The sequence below is a fragment of the Falco peregrinus genome, chromosome 10, assembly GCF_023634155.1.
Source record: "Falco peregrinus isolate bFalPer1 chromosome 10, bFalPer1.pri, whole genome shotgun sequence".
NCBI lineage: Eukaryota > Metazoa > Chordata > Aves > Falconiformes > Falconidae > Falco > Falco peregrinus.
In genome coordinates, this window is record NC_073730.1 from 33,615,725 (window position 1) to 33,624,011 (window position 8,287).

Consider the following 8,287-nt stretch of genomic DNA (forward strand, 5'->3'; position numbering starts at 1 on the left):
CTTAGACCTCTCCCTCCGTTCCCCATCTCTTTCTGCAGCAGCACAGTTCCCATGCCCCCACTGGGCACCGACAGCAGTTCTGCGTTGCAGAAGAATCCTGCCCCACTTCACCTTTTTTTATTGGAAATCCAGCCCCCAAGTCTGTTATCCAAACACCCAACATCTACTTGAGAAAGCATACACTGAATATGGAGTGATTTTTTTTCCCTACCCTTTTTTTGTTTTTATGTGAAAATGCCTTAGTTATAAAACTTAATTTTGAAGCTTACCAGGACCAAAATACATAACGTCATCACATTGTACTTTCCTGGTAAGAAATTACTGTCTCAAAGATTTCATTTCATAGTCAGAATTCTTCTTTTCTTCTTTTTCAGTTTCCCAAGGAAAGTAATTCTTGCAGAGCCAGGGAGTTTTTATGGTCATCAGTATTTTAATTCTTGTTTCACTGCAAAGCTAGAAAAAGATCTGCAGCAATACCCCCCACCTCCTGGCATGACCTCACCCATCACTTTTGGGAGGGACTGCAGATTATGCTGCTGAAAGTTGTTCTTAACATCACAAGCATTAGTGTGGCGACACTGTTCAAATGTTCGCACACAAGTAGGACTTTGCTACAGGCCAGGCAGTATGTGATAAAACGCTCCAGGTTTTAGCGAGGCATTCAGAGTATCTCATTCCTCCGTTAGAAATCTTTCGCTTTCTGGATGCAGGGCAAATCGCTGCGGAGATGCCATCCTGCTGTTGGGTTCATAATCCACGCAGGAGGGGTCTTCCACTCCACAACGCTCTAAAGTTGATGAAATCACCGGGTTGCTTTGGTGGCATAAAGGTATGGAGACAGTAGTCGTGGTCTGAGAGGGGAATCGAATCGGGTTGTAATCGAGTCCTGCAGCCAAGGGCTGGTGGGTGGAGGGCATGGAGTGCAGGAGAACCTCGCCGTGACACCTCTGAACCCAGAGGTGAACTGGAATTCCCCGGGTGTCACCCTCTATCTCCCTCATGTACAAAATGTTTATAAATATTTGTGGATTAAGATACACAGGTCTATTTTTAAGATTTAAGTTAAATAAGTTAATTAATGGCTGGCCTTTTTTGCCTAAACGTGCAATGAGATATATTATACCTTTAGTCTACGATGGCCTAGGTACTGCTTAGTCTGTGATGAAAACTTTGCTGCTTACCTACTGTTCTCAGAGAAAAAAAAACTGTAAAAGACATACAGGTTTGTTGCACACGGACTATTGCAGCAAAGCTTTGTATTTGACCACTGGTAATATGAATGTGTTGTATTGACTTGTTGAAGATAATCATAAAACAACATATTTTAAATGTTACTTGCCTTATAGATTAGAATACGACTATGTGGATATCATTTTTGTAAATAACGTTTTTTACAAATGTCTCTCCTCCATTCTCCCCGTCACCCATTTCACAAAATCTTGAATATGCAATTATTTACCATGCATAACGTTGCAACAAATAAATCCCCATGTCAGGACAAAGTTTATTAATTCTATACATAAGAACTACATTAAATAACCAATTGGGTTGCAATTTAAATGTGACTTTTTTTTCCTTGAAAATAAACAAAAAATGTAAACCACTGCTTTTTCTGAGTGAGCTTTGCTTGCACGCACAGGAGCCAAGCAGAGGTATCGGGGCTGCCATGTCCCTGGCCCGAAATGTCATTGCTGCTGGCGCTGTGTGCTGGGGACAGGTCGGGGCTGGCACGTGGGGACATGTGGGGACCCACAGGGACCGTGGGGATGGCTGGAGCTGGGGGGGATGCATGGGATCTGTGGGGACATGTGGGGACCCACAGGGACCGTGGGGATGGCTGGAGCTGGGGGGGATGCATGGGATCTGTGGGGACATGAGTGGCTGGGGGGGCTGAGGGGACCCATGGAAGCCATGGGGACATGGCAGGGCTGTACGGGTGGCTGTAGGCACATGTGGGGACCTGTGGGGTCCATAAAGATTCACAGGGAATTCTGTGGGCTATAGGGACATGTGGGGACCTGTGGAGGCCATGGGGACCCGAAGGAGCTGTGGGGACCTGTGGAGGCTGTCACGACACCCCGGGTCCCAGGGAGGCTGTGGGGACCCGCGGAAGTCACAAGGACACCCGGGACCCGGAGAGGCTGCGAGGGGCCGCGCCACACGGCAGCCGCGCGGCAGAGGCGGGCATGGCGGCGGCACCCCCCGCGCTGGGCGGGAGCGCGCGGCCCAGCCGGGCCCCGGGGGCCGCGGGGCGGCGCTGGCCGCCAGCCCCCGCCTCTCCTCAGCGTCGGAGCGGAGACGCCGGGTGCCGTGGGGATGCAGGGCCCAGTCGCTGGCCGCGACCCCCGCTCGGGTAGGTCCCAGGGCCGGGCGCTACGGGGAGGGACGAGGGGAGCTGCGAAGCCCCTTCAGCGCGGTGGGTTTTCCCTCAGAAAACCGACTTTAAACTCACCGCCTGCCCTTCAGGGCCCTCCGAGCGCTTCCCGGTGGCAGCAGTGGACGGTATCCTGAAGGACGTGGTGGGCAGCTACCTGAGGGAGCAGCCCTACGAGCCGGCCCGCTGCAGGGACATGGTGGAGGACATGGCGGAGGTACTGCTGCACTCGAGGCGTGGGCGGCCATTTTGTCCTCACACCTCGACGGGGTGTCAGGGAGGCGGCCAGTGGTGTGGGCAGGTCCCCAAATATACGTATGAAGTGTAAAACAAATGCTGCAGGAGGCTGCCCAGATGTGCCAAGGGTTGCTTGGAGGCAGGTGCAGGCTTATACACATTAACGATGAGGTTTGCTTGAGCAGCCTTGGCTCTGGCTGAGCACACAGTTCAGTAATGCTCCATGCTGTGGTTGGCCAGTCTGGAAACATATCTTTAAATATGTATCAGAGTTTTTCAAAACAGGTCAGTTGTGGTGGTGGCTGAATTGTGCACGGTGATGCTTGGGCAAGGTCCCTCTCTGTTAAACCCAGTCTTGCAGCTGAGAAAAACTGTTGTGACCCTTGAGTGGTTCAGCTGATTTGGCCCAGAAGAGCTTACTGGCATTAAAAAAGCAGTACTGTCTGCCCTTCCTCTCCCCCCTGTAATCTGCAGGTAACTATGAACACACATGGAGGAGAATATGGCATTAACATACAGTAACTCCTTACTTAGCATCTGTGCTTGCATTTCAGTTGTCCAGCAGGAAGGTGTGCCTGGTTTTAGCAGATGGGAGTGCTGGGTCTCTTGTGAAACCACCACACAGCAGCACACATGCTGTCTGCGGGTCTGGGGAGACCTGCAGCAGGTGTTTCAAATGCTGCAGTTCAAAGATTCTCATCAGGATCGTTGCAGGGGCTCAGTACTGTGACTCTTGTGCTTGTCCCAGAAAACGAAAGCCCTGTACCACCTGTGTCAAAACTTGTTTTTCTCTTGCAGGTTATTAAAACGCGGTTAAAAGACCTTATGATACCAAGGTACAAGATTGTTGTGGTGACGCATATTGGGCAGCTGAACGAGCAGAGCATGCAGATTGGAAGCAGGTGCCTCTGGGATCCTGTGAGCGATACGTTTTCATCGTATGTGTTCAAGAATGCTTCACTGTTTGCTCTTGCAAATGTCTATGCTGTCTATTTTGAATGAGGATGTAGTTGAGTTTAATAGCAGGAGAAATGAACATTCAGCCTAACTCTTCCTGTTTCTGTTGTTGAAAATGGTTGTGAAGGACCAAGGCAACTTTCACCTGTTTTGAAATGTGGTTACTGTAAGCCTTTTGGTGGTGGATGTAATAACTGCATTTCCCAGAGCTGTCTCTGGGAGGTGACTCTGTGACATGCTGTTTTACACCTGGTTCTAGCTGCTTTTAGAACTGGGTATTCCTGTAATACTTTTTTTCTCCCTGATTTTACCCTCACTGCGTGATCCTCAAGTAGAAACCACAGAGGGATTTGCGGAAAGTAAAATGAAAGCATTTTAAAACTATCCCCATTAAATGTCATTTGCTGGCAACTAAGCGGGTGCCAGGCCCCGTGGCCCCAGCTCCGTGCACACACTATGTTGCAGGTGCTGTGTCCTGTCGAGCTGCGGGACCTCAGTGCTGCAAGTTACCCTGCTGGGCCTGGGGGGCAGAGGGATCCCTTCAAACCTTCCTGTGGGGCCCAGAGATGCCCCGGGTGGGCTCTGTGGCAGGAGCACAGCAGAGAGAGCAAGTCGGGAGCTTTGCTTGCCAAGGGCTGGCCTGGCTGCCCCTGAGCCCCAAGAAAAGCCCTGAGCACAGCAAAGATGGCCAGGAGAAGGTGGCTAGTTCTGCTTGGAGACGACTAGCTCAGTCCCACAGTGTTTGAAATCAAGGGAAAAATGTTTTCCAATTATATTATGTTTAGAGTATATATATCTAACATGTCTGGGCCCTTCTGTTGAAGGTGCGTGAATCTAGCAAAACAGAAATGAATTGGGGTTTTCACCTGATACCTGCCTATAGGTAAGAGAGGAAGTACAACCCTCTGAACTTAGAAGGGTATTTCCAGTCTCCCTGGGTGCAAATCAACTGTTCACTAGGTAAGACATCGGGAAAACATTACTGGAAGCAGCTGGAATAGGAAATAAACTGTGGGGTTTGCCTGCCCAGTGTAGGGGCCTGTGCTGACTAAGCGCAGGTCTCATTTGTTGCCGTTCCCCTGCGCAGTGGGTGTCTGGCAGAGGGGCCTCGCGGCATGATGCAACGCACAGAGCTCTCTGCACTGTGGTGGTTTTATTCTGATTCTGAAGACAGGCTTTTTGCTACCCATATTTCACAGCTGAAACCTGCTGTTGGACTTTCATAACAGAACAAGCGTATAATAATTTGCTTATTGTATTAATTTTGTGTGCAAAGCTGAAACTAGAACAGTAGTTAGATGGGAAGAATTATTTAAACTCACAACTAAAAGTTTAACTCTCAACTGCTGGAAAGGCTTTGTGGAATCCAGGCAGCCCAACCTGCACAAAAGCATTTTGAAACCATCCCCGTTAAATGGTGTTTGTCAGAAGTAAAGTGTGTGCCAGGCCCTGCCAGCAACCTGAACTGTCATTGCAGCCGTTTGCACTATGACGTTTAACATTCAGCCTTTACTCCCTAGCATACTCCAAAGAATAAAGCTACAATTAAAGAATACAACTGATGTAATTGTGGTTTATGTCATGATTATTTTAATATGTGAAAGCTGTGATGTTGAACCTCACCACCGCCTGCTGCATTTTAGCACAGGGAACTGATCTCTCTCTTGCTGCAGCCGATGCTGCAGCAGGATGTGGTAAGCAATTTGGCTACTTCACGCTTTTTTAGCATAGACTTTTTCCTGGTGCGTTGCAGGTCTCGCTCTGTCTCAGGCTTGTCATTGTGGATTTCTTCATCGATGGTCTCCAGCCTCTGGTCTGTGTACCTCCAGGAGTCAGCATAAATGTTGTTCTCTGGTGAGAAAGGCAGGGGGTTTTCACCCTCTGTCGTGTAAAAATTAGAAGCTAAAAATCAGAAGTCATGGAATCATGAGTAGTTTATAATATTTATCTTTACTGGAAAGGCAGACCAGTGTGCTGCCAGGGAGCTGGAAGTATTATTTTCCATGTTTCTGATGTGAACAGCCGAGATGCACCAGATCACCAAGTTCTCACCAGGGCAGTATTAAAATAGATCCGGGAGGTCCACTTTCTGTGATTAACATGTTAAAAACCCAGTAATTTTTGGCTTTATATTGAAGAGTGTTCTTTGTGGGAATAGTTGTCTTATCAGTATTAGACCAATGCATTTGCTTTGAAGGGTAAAACAGATTTGACGTATCAGTGGCACTTGAGCACTTAACCCGGTTAACCTGGAACTGCTAGTAGGGTTTCCTGAAATGCAGGTACTGCGTTAAGGCATCAGATACCCCACAATTTCAAAGTTCCTGGATGTTCCCACTGAAATTACACTTGTAATTCATGTGTGGGTGAAATACCACAGTGCGACTGGGCACTGCCGTGTGGAGTTTATCAAGGTACAATCATTATCTCGCTTAGTTTAGTGGTGGGGGTTTCTTCTCCTTTAACAGACTCTCAGGTGTGCTGTTGCAGGAGGCATCGCTCTTTATGTTTGTTTAAAGCTGCCAGTATAAGAGAATTTTCCATGTAGTAACATCTGCCTTTTTTTGAAAGTACAGAAAGCCTCTGTTCCTGTCACCTGCCTCATTTATTTCCTTTTTTCTAGTTACTTTAACCTATCAGAGAACAAATTTCTAGCAGTGCACATAATGGCTGTATTTTCTGACTTCGTGAAAATGTGCTTGTAAAACCATATACAACACCACATGAAGATACTTAAATTGCAGAGTATGTATTCAACTTAATTTTATCATATTCTTAAGTTGTAATAAAGTTTCTAGTGGGGAAAGCAGTGTGTCCTACTGAGGACAATGGTAAAAAACTTGCATTGACTGCAGCAAAGCTCATCTCTGACATTTAAAATGCCGTGGCATAGAGATCTTCACTGATAGCCTTGGGCTTCACTCCTGGTTCCTCAGGTTGTCTTGGAAAATCTTGATCTAAATGTTTTTTATTTATGGGAGCAGCAGAAGCCAAGGGCACAGCTCTGCCCTTAGGTACAGCCTGTGGGTGATCTGGTTTTTCCTGATCCCCTCTGAGACAGGCACACCTTGCAGGAGGTGATAAGCCTGTAAGGCATTAATTAGTACTTACCAAACAGGTAGCGATAATCAGTCAAATGCCTTTTCCACCGAGATCCGCCGCAGGTGAAGACGATGGCTCTGACAAAGTCTCTCCCACAGAGCTTCACAGTGTTCCCTTCACCTTTTGCTTCCCTTGCCGCAACCAGGAGAGCGAGTGAGGCCAGCGCCAGCACCGTGCTCCTCATGTTGCAGTTGTGGCCGGGTGTTGGCAGGGCAGATGGGACCTGCGAGGCCAAGGTAGGGAGTTCTGCTAAAGTCCTCACGTTTATACAGACGGTGCATCCGCTCCACTGAGTAACGGCTCACTCTGAGGATGACTTAATGTTTGCTAAAAACAAGTTAATTGCTTGTTTCCGGTAATGTTGTAAGTGCTTTGGGATTTACGCTGGGATTTTGGTTGGGTATCAGAGACTTCTTAAGACTACGTAACCGCTTTACACTAGGAACACATGTAGTATAACATGTTTATAGGGTACAGGCTTATATCAATACTGTTAATGTGTATGTTCTGCAAAAATGAACGGGTGTTTATTACCTGATTTGTAGATAACGGGTTTTGTCTCCGCATATTTCCCACAGGGCTGTGCTACCACAGCCTGTTGCCCAGTCATGCCTTTTATCACTACGTAAGCAACTTTTTAAGTTGCAGTCTTTTAAGTTTAAGGGCTTTTGCTGTTAGCAATCCCAAACTCAAAGGGAGTTAATGTCTTCCAGTGGCATCTGCAGCTGTGTACCTCTCCGTTACCCCTTCCTTGTTCTCTTGCCAAGCACCCTTTTCTTAGGCTGGCAACAGCAGGTGCTTTGGAGGAACCTGCCAGTGCTGGACAGTTGCTCACGAGAAGCTCAGGTACTGAGGGGGTCTTATGGCAAATGTAGGCATTCAAGCCTGCAGGCACCCCACTATGGTTCCTAGCGTGCTAAGTGATAGGACACAGCCCTGCAGCACACAGAGCTTTTGATCACAGTGAACTCGCTGTAACAAACTCTGCAGAGCAATGCAGTCATTTGACAGCCGGCACCCACAGGTATTTGCCTCGCAGATACCAGATGCAGTGAAGGAGCTCCACTGCAGCTGCACGGCTCACATGCCCCTGCAGTGAGGCAAGGGTGTAGAAAAGAGAGGGAGATGGCTCTAAACAAAGCACAGAATAGCTACAGGTCGGAGTCCTGGCTGTCCCTTTTCTTTCTGGCAATATCTGAAAGACAAGGTGGGTTTGCTAAAGCAGCATGGAGCGGTGTTACTGTGTGCTGGGACCAGACGTTAACAGATCGCTTATGGGAGCGGTCCCTTCCTATTGTTTTGGATGTTGGCTGCAGTTGCTGTAAGCTTTTATAAAAAAAAAAATAATTGCAATAAAACACCTTAAGGAGAAAATTTGGCAATTATGAGGTCAGAAATGCCATGTTTAAGAACAAAATACATGACGAGCCTAGGAGGTCTTTAGCACTTCCTAGCACCACAAGTGTTTTCCAGCACCATAATGTTACAGTTAATTAGTTTACACTATGTGCAGGGTGAATTACAGTGTGTTACAGCCTTGACAGAAAGCTTGTCTTTTTTACTGGTAGCATCGTTAAGTAAACAGTCATGACCACCGATGGAAAATATATGGTGTAT

General features: G+C 47.5%; 2 protein-coding genes across 2 annotated transcripts; one reads left to right on the top strand and one right to left on the bottom strand.

The window, feature by feature from the left end:
- Positions 1-2,218: 2,218 nt before the first annotated feature.
- Positions 2,219-3,653, top strand: DYNLT5 (dynein light chain Tctex-type family member 5). Its single transcript, XM_005244506.3, has 3 exons — positions 2,219-2,353; positions 2,467-2,591; positions 3,410-3,653. The coding sequence occupies exons 1-3, from the start codon at positions 2,317-2,319 to the stop codon at positions 3,611-3,613; spliced, it is 366 nt and encodes a 121-aa protein (XP_005244563.1). The 5' UTR covers positions 2,219-2,316; the 3' UTR covers positions 3,614-3,653.
- Positions 3,654-4,790: 1,137 nt separating this feature from the next.
- INSL5 (insulin like 5) lies at positions 4,791-7,260 on the bottom strand. Its single transcript, XM_013304904.3, has 2 exons — positions 6,680-7,260; positions 4,791-5,449 (listed from the first exon to the last, which is right to left on the bottom strand). The coding sequence occupies exons 1-2, from the start codon at positions 6,852-6,854 to the stop codon at positions 5,208-5,210; spliced, it is 417 nt and encodes a 138-aa protein (XP_013160358.1). The 5' UTR covers positions 6,855-7,260; the 3' UTR covers positions 4,791-5,207.
- Positions 7,261-8,287: the final 1,027 nt, after the last annotated feature.